The sequence below is a fragment of the Notechis scutatus genome, chromosome 2 (assembly GCF_049901735.1).
Source record: "Notechis scutatus isolate UNSWTSFEM ecotype Mainland chromosome 2, rNotScu1.2, whole genome shotgun sequence".
Taxonomy (NCBI): Eukaryota; Metazoa; Chordata; class Lepidosauria; order Squamata; family Elapidae; genus Notechis; species Notechis scutatus.
Window position 1 is genome coordinate 15,506,811 of NC_142010.1, and position 17,520 is coordinate 15,524,330.

The following is a 17,520-nucleotide window of genomic DNA, read 5'->3' on the forward strand; positions in this document are numbered from 1 at the left end:
AATTTGTTCTTCCCACAAAAATTTTATAAGGTGCACTTAAAACTCCCACTCCTTACTTGTAAAGTTAATGTTAATCGCACATTGCTCATTTTACTCTCTTCCTATTACTATAGGTTAGCAACTATTTCTATCTTACTGGATATATCAATTTCTATCTTCTCAGTTGTTTATATACGAAAACTCTTTTCGCTCCTCTGGATTTGTCAATAGTTCCCAAAGGTACTTTTTCAAAAGGCAACTGTAATTTCTATTTTCTTGAAAATGTTTCACTTCTTATCCAAGGAGCACCTTGAGTTCTGAAGATGCTTCTTGGATGAGAAGCAAAAGGTTTTCAGGAAAACACAAAGGAAGTCCAGTTGCCTTTTGGAAAAGTACCTTTGGGACAACCAAGGCTTCTGGATGTATGAGAATCTCCATAGGCATTTGTCAGGCGACTTTCTCTTCCCCTCCTCAATCATAATCCTCCATTACTGGAGCTGCTTTAAGGAATTTGGTGCCCTGACTGCCTGCATGAAGCCCTCTATACTGCGGTCTCATCGTTTTCTGGCTATTCATCCAGTTTTCCCCTCCGGTACAATAAACTGTCCAGTGAAGAAAGGGCTGCAGGTGTTGTATACAGAACCATTGATATACATTTTCATTCACATTAAATTTAGACTTTTTCTTAGCTCTGATCTCACCATAGGAAGCCAAAATATGGTCCTAATGCTTGGAAAGTCTTTTGCACATGAATTTCAGGGGTTTCTGGTCATTCTGGCTTTTTCTGAGAGGGGATTTCCTCATCCTGAAACTTTCTTCACACTCGAATGAATACCTGTATGATTATTCTCTCAAAACATGATAAGCCTTTGACAGAAAAAAGTTCCCTCCTTCCGCATCCATAATGATTGATTAGGTCTGTTATTCATAGTGAATTGAAGAGTTGGATTATTTTCTCATCTCCTCACACTGCAGACTAAATTCCCATTCTCATTTCTGCTATAGAGGGAGAAAGATTTAAAATGTTTTGTCTTGAAGAGATAACATTCTCACGTGAGCCCTTTGTCCAAACTGAATACACAGAGTTGGAGATTGTAAATCCAGTGAGTTTTTTGTAGCATTAAGAATTAAGTTAGAGTATCTGATGTTACCCAGTCACCAGATGTTTCTTTTTAACATTCTTGTAATTTAGCACAATATCCCAAGCCGTTTCATTTCAAAATTTTGCAATTCATTATATAACTTCTAATGACAGCTATACACAGCTTAACTGCAAAACAGTTGCTACTTAAACTGTTCTGTTCATAAGGTATCTTCTATAGCATCACTTGAACTTTGGTAATTCACATTTAGCTATAACTCCTACACGTCGTCCCTGATTTATAGCTTTCCCATATAACACATTGAATTATATTTTACTAGCTAAGCTGTATGCTTGATCTCAAAAATTAACCTTTTATTAGGGATTAAGGCTTTCTTATGATCCAATCGAAAATGCGATAAACATGAAGAAAGGAAGATGGTCCTTTATTTATGTGAAATGGCATTGCTGACCTTCAAATGACAGTAGCTACAAAAATTCACTGTTTGTAATTAAAACATGGCTAGCATTTGGTTTCCATTGGTAAATTCATCTCCCTGGGGCTTCTAGTTGTCAACATTGGACTCAAAAAAACTCTAATTCAGTAAATGTAATTAGAAAATGCATATATTTCAATCATTAAACCTAACGTTTAAACATATTCTCACCAAAATGTATCCGTATAGACAACATTCGGGCACTGTTCATCTTGAACCTTTTTCCAGATTTCACAGATTTATATGGATTCTACACTATGTGGGTCCTTATATGGGCATTAAGAGAACGGTTCATAATAAAACCTTTCCCACAGACCATACATTTATAAGGCTTCTCCCCTGTGTGGATCCTTTTATGGATGTTAAGATAACTGTTTGTAGAAAAACTCTTTTCACATTCAGTGCATTTATAAGGCTTCTCCCCTGTGTGTGTCTTTTTATGGGCGAGAAGATTACTACCGGCAGTAAAGCATTTTCCACACTCCATGCATTTATATGGCTTCTCCCCTGTATGGATCCTACTATGGTAAATAAGTTGGCTGTTCTTAATAAAGCTCTTTCCACACACTATGCATTTATGTGGCTTCTCCTCTGTGTGGATCTTTATATGTGCAATAAGATCACTGTTCTTAGGGAAGCTCTTTCCACATTCCATGCATTTATAGGGCTTCTCCCCGGTATGGATCCGACTATGGTAAATAAGTTGACTGTTCTTAACAAAGCTCTTTCCACACTTCAGGCATTTATGTGGCTTCTCCCCTGTATGGATCTTTGAATGTATAATAAGATCACTGTTTTTAGGGAAACTCTTTCCACATTCTATGCATTTATAGGGCTTTTCTCCTGTGTGAATTCGTTGATGAAGAGAAAGAGAAGAACTTTGAGAGAAGCTCTTTCCACACTCTGTGCACTTATATGGCTTCTCCCCTGTATGGATCGAGTAATGGGAAGTAAGAGAATTACTAGATAAGAAGCTCTTTCCACATTCCATGCACTTATAGGGCTTCTCTGCTGTGTGGATTCTTGTATGTGAACTTAGATGAATTCTCTGTATAAAGGACTTTCCACACTCCATGCATTTATAAGGCCGTTGCTCTGTGTTGATTCTTTCATGTAAAGAAGGATTTCTGAGTGAGCTGGAGCTGTTTGCGTACTCCATACATTCATAGGGCTTCTCTCCTATGTGGATCTTCTTATGACCTGTAAGTTGACAGTTTGTAGAAAAGCTCTTTCCACAGTCCTTGCATTTATACATCTTATTCCGTTGCTGGATCCTTTTATGGGAAGTAAGACTCCTTCTCCGAGTAAAGGCCTTTCCACATTCCATGCATTTATAGGGCTTCTCCCCTGTATGGATCCGGTAATGTGAAGTAAGAGAACTGCTAAGAGAGAAGCTCTTTCCACACTCCATGCATTTATAGGGCTTCTCCCCTGTATGGATCCGGTAATGCGAAGTAAGAGAACTGCTAAGAGAGAAGCTTTTTCCACACTCCATGCATTTATACGGCTTCTCCCCTGTATGGATCCTTTTATGGGAAGCAAGACTGTTGCTCGAAGTAAAGCTCTGTCCACACTCCATGCATTTATATGGCTTCTCTCCTGTATGGATCCGGGAATGCGAAGTAAAAGAAGTACTAAAAGTGAAGCTCTTTCCACACTCCAGGCATTTATAGGGTTTCTCTCCTGTGTGGATCCTCTTATGACATGTAAGGGAAGTGTTCCTACTAAAGCTCTTTCCACACTCCATGCATTTATGTGGCTTCTTTCCTGTGTGGATACTTTTTTGAGATCTATTGGACCCATTTTGATGGGGAAGAGACAGGGTCCATTTATAAGTATTTCCATTGTCTCCATATATAAAATCTTCTCCTTCCATTTGGGTTTGATGTTTAGCCACATCTAATTTGTTCATGAATAGTTTTGTACATTTTCCAATATATTTCTTTTTTATTTTTCCTTCCTGGGCCACAGAGGCTTTCATTGATGCATGAACATCAGATGAACATTCCTGATTGCAATTAGAATGGCTTCTCTCACGGCTTTCTACTTCCATTAGAACTGTAGGGTTCTTCGTATTGTATCCACGACTGATCATTTGGAATAACTCCCTGGACTTTTCATCTTCTTCACTGTCATTACCTTCACAGGAAAAGAAAAATGAAAATAACATTAGGGAAAAAAGAGCAAAGCATAGGAAGTTTGGATATAATGAATAACTGCTTCACACTACATCGATGCAGAGAAGTCCTTCAAAATCTGGACTTTCTTGATTAAAATTTTGGAAAATACATCTAGGTTTGTATGGCAAGGAAAAAAACATGGATTAAATATTGAATTATCTAAGTTTTGAAGGAAATGGAAAGATTTGTTTCCCAATCTGAAATCGAACTATGTATTCTGCTGTGCAGTTTGAATAAGAAGTCGGAATTGCTCAGAAATAAGAGGGTCTTAGAACTAGAAATGCAGGATGTCATGGTTATTTGTGGTACAATAAATATAGGATCAATCTAGATTTTAAAATCATGTTAGAAATGACACATTAAGAATATGAAACAGATATCAAGCTCAGGCTGTGCCCCAAAACATCCTAATGGCTTTCAGCAGAAAAAAACAGCAAGAAAAGATAATGGATAAAATATAGAGAGGCATTAGAACTTGAGCTGCGGGCATACCAAACTAAGTCAAGAACGGAAAAACAATATACTGTAGTTTTCATTTTATCAGAAATATTCTAGGCAAATAAAGGGAACTATATTATTCAACAACATAAAGCAGATTTTGAATCTCATTTTGTAGAAAAGATAAATATGAATTGTGAAAAACAAAACAGAGGAATATGAAAATCAACAGAAAAAGATTCAAAAGTGTATAAATGTACCTCAAACTTATGTTGGAAATGCAGACAATGATCATTTTGTCATGCTTTGGTGGCTTTATATAAAAGCTAGAAAAGTTTGGATTCAAAGACATTCAGTGATACAGAGAACTTTAAAGATCAATATCCAACTGAAAACAGAACACTATGTTGGCACCAATCAACAGTCATAGAAGATTGTTTCTGAGTATGATAACCATAGTGAGACTTACATATAAAAAATGAACTCTACAATAACTACAATGGTTGGGGAAGATGATGACTAAATTGACTCGATGACTAAATTGACTCCGATTAGGCAGAGGATACTATCAATATTTATTAGTGATTGGAAGCCCCTGACGGACTTTAGCTGAAAAAAAAAAAAAGGAAAAAAATGAACTCGTGATCAAATTTGTACTTGAGGATTAGAAAGGATAAATTATGTAAAGGAGGAAATAATGATGTAAACTTAGAAAGAGGAGGGAGGAATATTACTTTGTCTTTTTTCTTTTTTTTTAATTTAATCATACTTTTTTCTAATTCATTAATCACATTATTTTATCTTCTTTATTTCCTTTTCCAAATTTGTACTTTTTTGTATAAAATTTCTGGCAAAGTCTTACCCAAAGAGGCAACGTTCCTATGATTTTCCAGCATGACTTCCCAATACAGTGCTTTTTGGTCAACATTCAGCTGAGACCACTCCTCTTCGGAGAAATACACAGCCACCTCCTTAAAGGACACAAAACCCTCCTGAATGACAACAGAACAAAAATAAGGATGATTTTAAAGACTGGTTATAGTCGCTGGTTATAAACAAGGCCTTTTCAAAACTGTAGGGTGTCAGTGTGATTCTTTTAGTTATTATTCAGCAGTCTTCCACAATTCAATGCCAAAGAATTACTAACAGGGTCACCATTCTATTAAAAAGAGCCATGGTGGAACAGTGGTTAGAATACAGTACTGAAGGCTACTTCTGCTGACTGCCAGCTGCCAACAATTTGGCACTTCGAATCTCACCGGCTCAAAGTTGACTCAGCCTTCCATCCTTCCTGGGTTGGTAAAATGAGGACACATATTGTTGGGGACAATATGCCGACTCTGTAAAACGCTTAGAGCACTGAAGTGGTATATAAGTACTACTGCTAGAGTTATTCAGCAAACACTAATTTTGTGATTTTTTAAATTATTATTATCATCTCTCTTACTTGAGTTGGAGCTTCAACCGGTCTTTCAGCACCACCATAAAAAGGAGTCAAATTCATTGTATGACTCCCTGTGAGGGAGACAGAATTTTTAAATGGATAATTAATAAAATAGCAGAAGGCGTTCTACAGGAGATAGAGAAGGTAACACAGCTGGGACCTCTCCTGGGAATAGGTGGACTTTTGATTACCATCTGAGATGTCTTGATTTGTGGATTCCTGATAGATCCTCCTGGAAAACAGCTCCCGAGAGGGATTTGATACATTCCTCCTTCTCATAGGATCTCTGGTCTGCAGAGTGAAAGACTTGAAATAGGACGGAGGAGAAAAAATAAGTAAGACATCACACAACATGAGGTGGATACTTATTCTCTAAAATCAACTTTAATGCCCCAATATGTTAAAGTGAATCTTTGCAATTGTTAAGTTAGTCACATAGCTATCCCATTGACTTTGCTTGTCAGAAGGTCACCAAAGCTGTTAAGATGACCTCAGAACACTGCAACTGTCATAAATATGAACTAGTTCCCAAGTATCTGAATTTTGATCATGTGATCATGAGGATGCTGCAATGGTCGTAAATATGAAAATGGTCGTCCCTTTTTTCAGTGCCATAACTTTGAAGAGTCAATAAGTGAACTGTAATAAGGACTATCTGTATATTCTAGAATAGATAATGGAACAATGTCCTACAAGAACTGGTGGAACATATCCATGTTATGAAGACTAGAGAAGTATAGAAGAGAGGGGTGAAGAATTCGAGCACATTCTTTATTCCCTTCTGGACTTCCAAGATGAAGGTCTATCACCTGCAATTTCACTTGTTCCTTCTGCTCCTCTCCCTGACTCAGGAGGAAGCCTTCCGCCAGGGCCACCGCTTAAGAGCTGGTCTCTGCTCCACACTCCCGCACCCAGCTCTTAATCAGCAGGGGCAGAAGGGCCAGGAGCTGCTCCAGAACAACCAGGTCCAACATTTGGGTTTTAGTGTGCTTTCTAACCTCAGCCATTGACTATAAAAGTTGTAGAGTCGGCTGCAAAGTCCTCAGGGACCTTCAGCCTTCTGGTATAGGGTGTCTCTAAAGTTCCAGGGCTGAACCTCTGAATGGATGATGATTTTGTTTTCCAGGATCTTCTGCCCAGCTCTTCCCTAGCGCTTCCCACATCTGCCAGGCAGAACAGCCGAAGCACCTTTTCCAGTTCCCTCACTTGCTAATGGTTGTTTTTGCATCCTTTGTCTGTCCCATAAGGAAATTCCAAATAGGTCTGAGGAATCTTGTGGACACCTTTCAATCCATAGGACTATTCCTGTACCTTCAGAGTTGACCACAAAGGCTATCCGCTCTTCACCCAAGAGTTAACTTTTTGTTGTTAGGAAGTTTGTCGAGATGACTCTGTTCTTCACTCTCTTTTTTTAAGTTTGTTTGTTTGTTTATAAGTACCTGGAGCCATAGAGAAGAGATAAGGAGGAAGTTCCAAAAATGGCTTACTCAAGAAATAAAAATTTAGCTTTTGTCAGGGGTCTCAGTGAGGAAATGGAAGAAGACCCCTAACATGGAATAATACTGAGTGAAATAATGAAGGAACAATATTCTAACAATGCCAGGAAGGTTGAGTTCACATCAAATGAAATGCCAAGGAAATGTCCCTGGCTTAGGATGCTCATTTTCCATTTTTCAGGGTTTGCTTTTTGGGTCATCATACAACACGAAGGTTGCTTCACACAATTTGTCCTGAGTCCAAACTGGTTAACCAACTGTATGGGCAAAATTCATATGAAACAGAGGACTTGAAAGAACCTTGATGTTCAACTACCCACCTAAGCATGGAGGATCTGACCCAGGTTCATTTTTTGTCTTTAAAAGTTGCAGGAAAGGGAAGAGTCCAGCCAAGGGGAAAAAAGGATGACTAAGTTAACTAGCAAGAGTCCATTCCCAAAGAAAAAATAACAAGAAAATCTTATAAAACCACTAATGTCCGGGAAGAAAATAGAGAATCTTATTAGCTAATCTGACTTTTCTGCAGCTGGGGTATTTTCTGACACATTCTTCTTGATCAACTTCTATCGAAGACTCAAAATTCTGGGCAAATACATTTAAAGTATGTTTTAGATTTCTATTTCCTAGTTATTTATTCTAATGTTTTCAAGAGAGTTAAGAACAATCCTTTAAACAATACTCTCAGGTCACAAAACAGCAGTTGAGATAAGATCTATATAAATCGATTTTATAAGGAAATATGAAGTTATAGAATATTTGAAGTTATAGTAAGTTAGAGTAAAACTGAATCCCATTCATCATCTGGCCCAAAATCTCTTTGGGAACTCGAGAAGCCTGAACGAATAAGCCACCATCCAATACACATAGGACTAACACCCCAATTAATAAACCATTTACAGCCTAACATGATTTCCGGATTCGTACAACTCCTACAAACATGTTTCCCGCTTCTTAGCCTAATCCACGCTTTTTCAAACATGGCCAAATGAAGACGGGTGGACTTCAACTCCCAGACTTTCAAGAAGATTGAGAAACAACGGCCTCATCGGGCACACAGTGTGAATGCTGCATCTCAGCCCCACTTTTGCACCTCCAACGTCTTTTCTGGGGGAAGACTGGGATGCAGCAACCCAGTTCCAGTCCTCGCACCTGAGTCCTCCCACCCAGAGCCAGCAGGAGGACTTCCAGCCAGCCTCCCCTTCTTTCCCTGCAGAAGCTCGCCCAGGAAATGGGGGGAAACCACCCCTTCACTTTTTGGACCCCAATTTTTTTTCCTTTCCTCCCCGCCCACCCCTCCCGCCCCTGCATGGGAACGGGCGGCAGGGGAACATGGGCCTCCGGATTTCAACCCCGGATTCCGACTTGGCCCCTGTCCACGCATCCCTTCAGCGCGGTACCCCTTTGCACCGGAAGATCCGCCACTCACAGAATTCGGCACTCACGTCGGACTCCACGTCTCCTCAAAGACTTCCCGGCAGCCTTTGCAAAGACCCCACCTCCCACTCATAGAGGTGGGGCAGAAAGAGAAGACACGCCTCTTTCGACGAACCCTCCCGGCAACAAGTGCCTTGCGCCCGCTGGAGCCCAGCGCATGTTCAGTTCCCTTTTGAAGCTGAGAGCGCCCCCTGTTGAATTTTTCGCAAAGCGCCAGCATTCCCAGAAAGAGCGGGAAAGAGGACCGTGTCTGATGTGAAGGGGGGGCAGGGATGATGGGCATGGGAGTGGATGGGAAAGGCTCTTCTGACTGGTTCTCCAACCGAGAAAGGTGTCAGCGTCTCCACAGGTGGCAATTTTATGCTTTCAGCTGCCCCTCTCAACTTCGTGGCTTTAACACCAAGTGACAGCAGCTAATAAAGAAAACAATGTTGAAGAAAAATAAATATCGAAGGTAAACCCATTCCATAATGAAGGAAAAGCTGGAAGATGTGGATGTTCCAGAAATTTTACCTCACAAGGAGGCTCCTTGGTAGAGAAATGAAGACGGGGAACATGGTGTCTCATCTCTGACTGCAGAAAAGGTGGAATTGCAAAAAGAAGGAAAGAAAGTAGTGGAAAGGGAATAAAAAGCTCAAAATACACTGAGAGGAAAAATGAAGAGGGAAAAAAAAGGCTGTTTTATTTATCAATTGTCCTCCAGTTTGAACTGGGACAATTAATGGGCAACATTTGAATAAAAATCCTCAACCTGTCAAGAGGCTCTGAAAGTCTGAAATATACCCACCCCAATGTAAGAGTTAATTTTTAAGATAACCAACAGAAAGAGAATGTTATACCTATCTTACTAGTAACCACACATATATTTAATTAATTTTGTTTAAACAAATGTAGACAGCCGGACCACTAAATGGATTCGTAAGTGGCTGACAAACCACATTCAGCATGTAGTCCAATGGTGGGATTCAATGTTTTTTACTACCGGTTCTGTGGGTGTAGCTTAGTGGGTGTGGCAGGGGAAGAATATCCAGTCAGGGTAAAATTTCCAGTCAGAGGTGGTATTTGCCAGTTCTCCAAACTACTCAAAATTTCTGCTACCAGTTCTCTAGAACTGGTCAGAACCTGCTGAATACCACCTGATGTAGTCCAATGGAACAACATCAGGGGTATCAAACTCGCAGCCTACGGGTTGGATGCATCATGTGCTGGCCACACCCACCCCCAGTTTAAAGAAGGGGGGAAAAGTTACATCACATGACAATGTGATGATGTGAGTTTTACACTCCTGATCTACATGGAGGAAAGTAAGCAGTGGGATACCCCAAGAATCTTTCTTTCACCCGGTACTCTTCAAAATCTTCATAAACTATTTAGATAAGTAGATAGAAGAGGAATTCATCAAATTTGCAGATGACATGAAGTTTGCAGGAATAACCACCATGCCAAAAGGTAGGCTCAAAATTCAAAATCTTACATTTGAACACTGGGCCCTATCTAGCAAAATGTAATTCAATGTTAAACCTAGGCAAGAAAAAAAATGCACAGGTATAAAGTACTGTAGGTGGTGCTTAGTTCAAGCCTATTAACTATGAAAAAACTTTTGAAGTCCTAGTGGCACAACTTCCGGTACTTAAATAGGAGACAGCATTGTGTTGCAGCTGCTAGGTGCCTTTTGGTGGTTGCAAATGCGCCCGCTATCAGATAAATCCATTTCTTCTGCTGACTGCCAGCTGACTGCAATTTGGCAGTTTGAATCTCACCAGGCTCAGGGTTGACTCAGCCTTCCATCCTTCCAAAGTCGGTAAAATGAGAACCCAGTTTGTTGGGGGCAATATGCTGAATCTGTGAACCGCTTAGAGCTGTAAAGCACTGAAGTGGTATATAAGTCTAAGTGCTATTGCTACTCAAAGAGAAAAAGTGTTAAATATGAGCCAGCAGTGTACAGCAGCCGCCAAAAAAGCTAATGCAATCCTAAGTTGCATTAACAAAGGGATACAATCAAGATCAAGTGAGGTACTAATACCACTCTATAAAGCCTTAGTAAGACCACACCTAGAGTACTGCATCCAGTTTTGGTCATCACATTATAAAAAAGATGTTGAGACTCTAGAAAAAGTACAGAGAAGAGCAACCAGGATGATTAGATTAAATTATATGAAGAACGGTTACAGGAACTAGACATGGCTAGTATAGTGAAGAGAAGGACCAGGGGAGACATGATAGCAGTCTTCCAATATTTGAGGGGCTGCCACAGAGAGGAGGAGGTCAAGCTATTTTCTAAAGAAAATATTCCTTGTCTGTAGGAATAATGGATGGAAACTGAACAAGGAGAGATTTAACCTGGAAATAAGGAGAAACTTTCTGACAGTGAGAACAATCAACCAATGGAACAGCTTGCCCTCAGAAGTTGTGGGAGCGTCATCACTTGAGACTTTCAAGAAGAGATTGGACTATTTGTCAGAAATGGTGTAGGGTCTCCTGCTTGGGTGGGGAGGTTGGACTATAAGGTCTCTCTTCCAACTCTGATCATCTGTTAACATTTGAGTGGCATCTTCCTTTCTGCGAAGAACAATGCATTAAAAACCTTCCTGCATTAAAATCAAAGCCAAATATTTCTAGGACTACCAGCGCTTGCTGTATTTCCACAAGATACACAGCACATCCATAGAATCAAAAATCATGTGAAGCATTAGTACCACTTTATAAAGTCTTAGTAAGATCACACCTGGAATATTGCATCCAGTTTTGGTTACCCCATTACAAAAAAGATGTTGAGACTTTGGAAAAAGTGCAAAGAAGAGTAACAAGATTATTAAAGGCCTGGAGACTAAAACATATGAAGAACAGTTGTAGGATTTGAGTTTGGCTAGTTGAGAGAAAAGAAGGACTACGGGATACATGATAGCAGTATTCCAGTACTTGAGAGGCTGCCACAAAGAGGACAGGGTCAATTTATTTTCCAAAGCACCAGAAGGCAGGACAAATGATGGAAACTAATCAAGCAACCTGAAATTAAGGAGAAATTTCCTAAAAGTGAAAACAATTAACCAATGGAACAGCTTGTCTTCAGAAGTTGTGTAGGTATTTCATCACTGGAGGTTTTTAAGAAGAAACTGGACAGTCACTTGTCTGAAATGGTATAGGATATCCTGCTTGAGCAAGGGGTTAGACTAGAAGAGTTCCAAGGTCTCTTCCAGCTCTATTCTGATTCTGAATAAACGTACGTAGCGAAATGTTATCAATTTTCTGCCCTAGTAACTAGAAATTAGCAGTAGTAATGTGTACTAATTTAGTACACAGGTAAATAATCTGTATTGGACCCTCATCCAAGATGGACATTATGTTAGTTTGGTCAACTATTTCCACACTTTAAAACTTGGAATAGGCATACAAATTATGACATGGAGAAAATCTTGCCACAATATATATCCTGTCATATTGAATTGGTAAATTCACAGCTACCCATTAAATGAAATACTTTCTATGATCTATGTATATTTCTGCATTGAACAATGGGGTTCCATTTGATTAGATTGACTTAACTCTGTCTATGCTGCAATGTGACAAAATTTATAACATTCAGTGTTGCAGGCAACAGTGAATAGCTGCATGTTAGATGCATAATATGAAGCACCATTTCATCACGGTACTAGATGGTTGCAACCACTACTACAACACTGATAGAATAGTGGCATCAAAATCAAAGCTTTCCTAAGCCGAAAACATTACTCTTTGAATGAACTCTTTAACAGCTGAGAACTGTACGTATAGCTTTTTATTTTGGGCTGATTATAGGATGTATGCCTACAAACCTAAATTATATGCCTGCTTCCCAAAAAGAAAGTATATCGCATTACTGTTGGCAGATCAATTGTTCCATGCAGACCTCAGAGTCTTTAATGTTCTGAACACACAGTCCTGGATAAACTACCCAATTGGAAAAGTATCGTGTTTCTCATATAATAAGGCTGGGTCTTATTTTTTTTTGAGCCCCGAAAAAATGGCTAGGCCGTCTTTTCGGGGGTTACTTAATTCCCTCCCCCCACCTCGCGTCCTCAGGCAGGCAGGGGGCGATGGCTTGGATGTTGACCTCGGCATTGGTGGGGCACTTTGTATCAGGAGACCTTCCGCCACTGCTCCTTTCCCTTCTCCCCATGCCGCCGTGGCATTTGGAGCATCACTGTGGTGTTTGGCACAGCCACACAGGGCCGGCCAGAGCTCCTCTCTACAACCAGAGCCCAGAGGAGACACTCGGCTTCAGGTGCTCCTATCACCGCCTTCCTTGGCATCGTTTGAAGGCAAAGCCCATTCTTTTAAAAACGACGCCGTACAACAAAGCCTGACCTGCCCGAGAGGACAGCCCAACCCCACATGGGGAGGCTAATCTCCTGGGGCCGCAGCGCAGGATTGGCCCACCTCAGAAGCGCCCAGCCGCCATCCCTGCCTGGCGGCGGGCAGAGTGTGAAGAGCTTTGCCTGGGGTGCCCAGCACAGCTGACAGGTGGGCCCTCCTGCCCGGCGGCAGAGCTCTGGCCAAGGCAGCAAGCGCCTCCCCGCCGGGCCCTCCGCTCATCCCGCCAGGGCCGCGCTGGAGCCAGGAGGCCTGGGCAGAGCCGGGAAAGCGAGCCGCAGCTGCACACCTGCCTGCCAAGAGCCTGGCCAACCAGAGCTTGGCTTCCCAAGTCCCTCCAGCCCAACCCCGAAGGGGCCACCGGGAGAGGCCACCCGAAGCAGTGATAGCACCCACCCGTCCGCAGACAGGGAGGCAAGGCAACGGCCTGCGCCGCGTCCTCCTCCGAGTTGAGCTCAACCAAGTGAGTGCCTCTGCCCAATGCCTGTGCCGCTGCAGCATTTGGAGCGTCGCTGCAGCGTTTGGAGCTGCTGGTGCGTTTGGAAATGCGTGGGGACGGGGACAGGCTGGGCGAGGGGTGGAAAGGATGGGCGGCTTCGGGCTCTCTCCGCTGGACCCACCGGCCAGGGAAGCAGCGCTGCGGTCGCCTCGCCTGTCAACACAGGTCAACACAGGCAGCACCATACCCGGGTGTGCAGCAAAAGTACTTGGCAACAGTAGGGAGGATGGTGGTGAGGCATGGCTGCCCGCAGGGCGCTCCTAACGGCAAACCCCCCACCCTTCCCCCCCATTTCGCATGTTTTAAAATAGGCCTTAATTTGGGAGGGGCTTAATTTCATTTTATGCCTATAAAACATGCTGGGACTTCCTATTGGGGGAGGCCTTATTGTTGGAGAAACACGGTATATTCAGTGTTTCTTTAAGCTTCCCACATTGTTCAATGTATGTTCAACACACTGCGGGTTTTGGTTGCCATATTTACTGACAATTCTAGCAAATGCGTTTATCTGCCATGCAATATTTCTTCCGTTTCAGTGGAGGACCATGTCCTGAAAGGAATTGTTCATAAATCGCATCTCTGTCTTTCTCGACTTTCCACAGACCATCAATAAACTTCCAAATACTTGGACGGTATAATCCCAATTGAGCACGCAGTTACCGTTGAGCGACTTCAGAGATTGTTCGTACAATCCTCTGCATTTCGTGTTCAGTCAAACAGATTCCACATGGCTGTTGCAAACAAACGTGGTCATCCTGCTTGCCCATTCCTGCTTGGATGACCTATGTAATTGTCCTTGAACCAGAGTTCAGTAAAGGTTGCAGCACTCCTGGCAAATATTCTTCTAGAGCAGCAACATATTCTTCCAAGTCCAGGACAGCACTAATGCCAAAGCTGAAACCATTTTTGCTTTCATAGCAAACTGCATCAGTGTTGAATTCATGGGCATCTCCAATTGTTACTCAATGTTTCTTTATGTTGAGTGAGGTGAAACAAACAGCCTTTAGAGCCACTTCTGGGAATCATTCCCTGATGGCATTCATGGCAGCCATTTCAAAATCACAGAGAATGGTCCACGGCTGGGTGTTAGCCACTAGGATTTTCACGAAGTTGAACAGCAATTTGTATGTAGTGCACTGTTTGGTAGAAGCGCATACAACACAGGAGGTATGCCCTCATACTACTTTGCTAGGATCACATAAACCTGAGCAAACAGTTTGGGAGCAACTGCAAAAGTGCCATCCACGTACCAGTTGTCAGCTGATTGCAGAATATACAACCAACTACTTCTGCCAAATATTATCCTGCTCAATCCCTCTCCAAAATCGCCAAGAAGAGCTCTTCTATGCCCTGAGTTGGTGAATGGATCTTATATTCCTTGGGTAATACAAGGATATCCAAACTCACTGGGTCCAAAGGTGCTGCCTGTATTTGTTTTCATGTCTGCTGGATAGTTTTTTGCAACACTGAAGTTCTAGGTACTGCAGCATAGACCGTTGGGCTCATATTAGCCAGACAGGTATGAGTAACTTGGGATATCCCTTCCACTATCTCTTCAGCTCGGCACTTCATCCTGGTCACAAATCTTACCACTTCCACATTCGTTGTTAAAGGCCAGTGGGAATGTCCGTTGATCCTCTTTTCCATTTCTGGTATGAATTCTGGCCTTGCATTTTGTACATTGCTCACAGCGCCAAAATGTAATGGAAGAATCAACTTCACTCAACTTATCAAATACGGAGAGGTACCCATCAGAAACAAACTTTTCTCTTCCTCTCTTGCTTATAACAGTATCATCCATCTCACATGTTGAAATGAGAAGAGCAGCGATGGGCAACTCACGACAGCCCTCTTGGCACAGTCAACTCGCCATGCTAAAAAAAGAGAAATAAACTTTTAATCAAACTTGTATTTAAGGATTAAAAAGGGCAAATTATGTAAAGGAGAAAACAACTCTGTAAACTTAGAAAGCAAAAATAAAGTATTATTTTGTCTCTATTTTTTCTTTCCTTATTTAATTAGTCTTTTTTCTTGTTCATTTATCACCTTACTTTGTATTATTTCCTCTTCAAAATGTGTATTGTTTTTATTCTGAAAAAAATATTTAATAAAATTATAATAAAAAGAGCTGATATATCTAATTACAGAATGTCTTCCCAAATACTGACTGGGGAGTAGCAAATTCTTACACATCTTTTGTGCTTCATATTGAGACATTTAGGAATTAGACATTAAGGATGTTCCTCAATCTTGTCTTTGAGTTTGTATGTTTTTAAGTACCTGAAGTCATAGAGGAAGAAGTTCCAAAAATGGCTTCTCCCAAGAAAGAGAAATTTATATTTTGTCAGGGACCTCAGGGAGGAAAAGGAAAGAATACGGGATAGTACTGAGTGAAATGATCCTGAGTAGGAACAACATTCTTCATGGCATGAAGGTTGAGTTCACATCAAATGAAATGCCAAGGAAATGACCCTGTCTCACTTTTTGTTTTTCAGTACTTGCTTTTTGGAACCAAAGTCATACTATAACAGAAAGGCAGCTTCACACAATTTGCCCTGATGCCAAATTAGTTTAACTAACTTTACAGGAAAAGATTACATGAAACACAGGGTTGAAAGAACACATCTTTAAGATGAAGTCCTGGTTAACTGGGGAGGGTCTGACCCTAGTTTTTTGTTGTTGTATTCCAAAGGAAACGTGAAGTTATATATCAAAAGTGGAAAACCAAAGAAAGATCCAGAAAAACAGAGTGAATAATTTAAATGAGAATCCATCCTAAAAGCAAAAAAAAAAAATAACAAGACAATCTTATGAAAGCACTATGTCAGGGAAGAAAGTGGGGTATCTTATTAGGAAGGTTGACTTCTCTGCATCTGGAGGATATTCAAGAGAACCGACAATGAATTTCTATCAATGAACTTCTATTTTCTTTTATGTACACTGAGAACATTTGCACCAAGACGAATTCCTTGTGTGTCCAATCACACTTGGCCAATAAAGAATTCTATTCCATCAAGAACACAAAACAGTGGTGAAATACATTTAAAACAGGTTTTGGATTTCTATTTCCTAGTTATTTATTCTAATAATTTCTATGACCACATAGGAAATTAAGAACACTTCTTTCAATGTCTTAGGTCACAAATAGCAATCAAGATGACTCAGCCTTCCATCCTTCCAAGGTGGTAAAATGAGGACCCAAATTGTTGGGGGCAATATGCTGACTCTGTAAACAGCTTAGAGGACTGTAAAGCACTATAAAACGGTATATAAGTCTAAGTGCTATTGCTATATAAATCGATTTCATAAGGAAATATATCAACATTTGAACGAATAGTAAAACTTTAGCCAGCAGAATCCCATTCATCATCCGGCCCAAAATCCTGAGAACTGAGAAGCCTGAATGAACAAGCCACCATCCAGCACATAGAGGATTAACATTCCAATGAATAAACCACTTACAGCCTAACATTATTTTCTGATTCACGCAACTCCTACAAACACGTTTCCCACTTCTCAGCCTAATCCACACTTTTTCGAACATGGGCAAATTAAAACGTGTGGACTTCGACTCCCAGACTTTAAAGAAGTTTGAGAAACATTGGTCTAATAAGTTTGAGAAACATTGGTCTAATCGGACACACAGTGCGAATGCTGCATCTCCGTCCCTGCAAACTTTTCCTTTGTTTGCCGGCAGAGCCCCTTTGCGGTCGTGGGGAAGGGCTGGGAAGCAGCACCCCAGTTCCAGTCCTCGAACAGGGGAGCCGTCTTTGCACCCAGAGCCAGCAAAATGACTTCCGTCCAGCCTGCCCCCACGCTCAGGCTCCCCCATTTCCTCTCGCCTGGCTCCTTTCTAGGAATGGGCGGCAGGGGAACATGGGGTCCCGGACTCCGAGCCCTGAGGTTGACTTGGCCCGTCTCCACGCACCCCTCCAGCGCTGGACCCCTTTGCACGGGCAGAGCCGTCACTCACGGAACTCGGGAGTCACGTTGGGATCCACACCTCCGCAAAGGCTTCCCGGCAACTTCTGAGCTTCCAGCAAGGGCCCCGCCTCCCACTCACAGCAGAGGGAGGAAGCAGAAAGGCGGACCCCCCCGTCTCTTCAGACCAGCGCTCCGGGA

At 41.5% G+C, this 17,520-nt stretch overlaps 1 protein-coding gene, 1 long non-coding RNA gene and 1 pseudogene across 7 annotated transcripts; all 3 read right to left on the reverse strand.

The window, feature by feature from the left end:
• Positions 1-1,490: 1,490 nt before the first annotated feature.
• Positions 1,491-8,627, reverse strand: LOC113427508 (uncharacterized). 6 transcript variants are annotated; one of them, XM_087953495.1, is made up of 4 exons: positions 8,558-8,626; positions 5,811-5,925; positions 5,038-5,167; positions 1,491-3,696 (listed from the first exon to the last, which is right to left on the reverse strand). In XM_087953495.1, exons 2-4 carry the CDS (start codon positions 5,883-5,885, stop codon positions 1,808-1,810), a joined length of 2,094 nt encoding a protein of 697 aa, XP_087809621.1. In that variant the 5' UTR covers positions 5,886-5,925; positions 8,558-8,626; the 3' UTR covers positions 1,491-1,807. The 6 variants fall into 6 exon arrangements, with proteins under 6 accessions (XP_087809621.1, XP_026545812.1, XP_087809622.1 ...); XM_026690027.2 differs by having other exon boundaries at positions 8,542-8,626; XM_087953496.1 differs by having other exon boundaries at positions 8,513-8,591.
• LOC148131830 (zinc finger protein 287-like) lies at positions 5,932-8,622 on the reverse strand (annotated as a pseudogene).
• Positions 8,628-12,314: 3,687 nt separating the features above from the next.
• On the reverse strand, positions 12,315-17,477 carry LOC148131831 (uncharacterized). The gene is made up of 2 exons (XR_015747162.1): positions 17,327-17,477; positions 12,315-15,272 (listed from the first exon to the last, which is right to left on the reverse strand). It is a non-coding gene; the product is annotated as an uncharacterized LOC148131831 (long non-coding RNA).
• Positions 17,478-17,520: the final 43 nt, after the last annotated feature.